The 692-nt window shown below is 69.9% G+C and overlaps 1 protein-coding gene across 1 annotated transcript in view; it reads right to left on the bottom strand.

Annotated features, from left to right (window-relative positions):
* RAMP2 (receptor (G protein-coupled) activity modifying protein 2) overlaps positions 1-601 on the bottom strand; it is a 5252-nt gene extending 4651 nt beyond the window's left edge. Inside the window, exons 1-2 of the mRNA XM_009895230.1 lie at positions 508-601; positions 9-170 (exon numbers count right to left, since the gene is read on the bottom strand). Coding sequence (XP_009893532.1) covers positions 9-170; positions 508-601 — 256 coding nt within the window. The remainder of the gene's footprint in view (positions 1-8; positions 171-507) is intronic.
* Between the last annotated feature and the right edge of the window lie 91 nt (positions 602-692).

Genomic DNA, 692 nt, shown 5'->3' with positions numbered 1-692 from the left:
GGTCCCGCCGGGGCTGATGCCAACCCCCCTGCTGATCTGGTCCCAGCGGCAGCGGCTGCCCTCGGGGGCGGCCATGAGGGTGGCATGGAAGGGCGCCCAGCAGTAGAGGGAGATCCAGTCCTGGTAGGTGTCCTGGCAGCGGGCTGGCCCCCCCAGCACCTCCGGCAGTCCTGCAGAGCACCAGGCAGACCCCGGGAGGCTGCTGTCCCCGGGATGCTGCTGTGCCCCCAACTCTGCCCCCAAGCCCGGTTTCAGGGTGGCTGTTTGGGGACACCCCGGGGGAATACACCCAAACAGGTGCCCTGTTTGTTATGTGGGAGTCCAAAACGTGGCCCTGGGGGTCCCACGCTGGGGCTGCCGGGGCTGCCTGTGGCCGCAGGGGCCCCATGGGACCCCAGGCTTGGACCTGGGCTCTTGCCAGCCCCTGCACAGACTGCATGGGGCCCACCGACGTCTGTGGGTGGGTGCGGAGGACGGCCAGGGCCACCGGAGGGCAGCTCTACTCACCGTCCTCGTCCATGTACAGGTAGTGACCTGGAAGGACAGACGGTGCCATCAGCGCTGGCAGGACCCGTGGAACCGTGGGAGGGACAGGACCCATCCCCCGGGGGTGCGGACACCGCCTCCGCCAGCAGCAGCACCCACGGCCATGGCGATGCTACAGCAGCCGGGGGCAGAGCCGCGCTGGGACG

Source organism: Charadrius vociferus, unplaced genomic scaffold (genome assembly GCF_000708025.1).
Source record: "Charadrius vociferus isolate BGI_N301 unplaced genomic scaffold, ASM70802v2 scaffold730, whole genome shotgun sequence".
Taxonomy (NCBI): Eukaryota; Metazoa; Chordata; class Aves; order Charadriiformes; family Charadriidae; genus Charadrius; species Charadrius vociferus.
The sequence above is the reverse complement of the archived record's forward strand: the minus strand, read 5'-3'. Positions and strand labels throughout refer to the sequence as shown.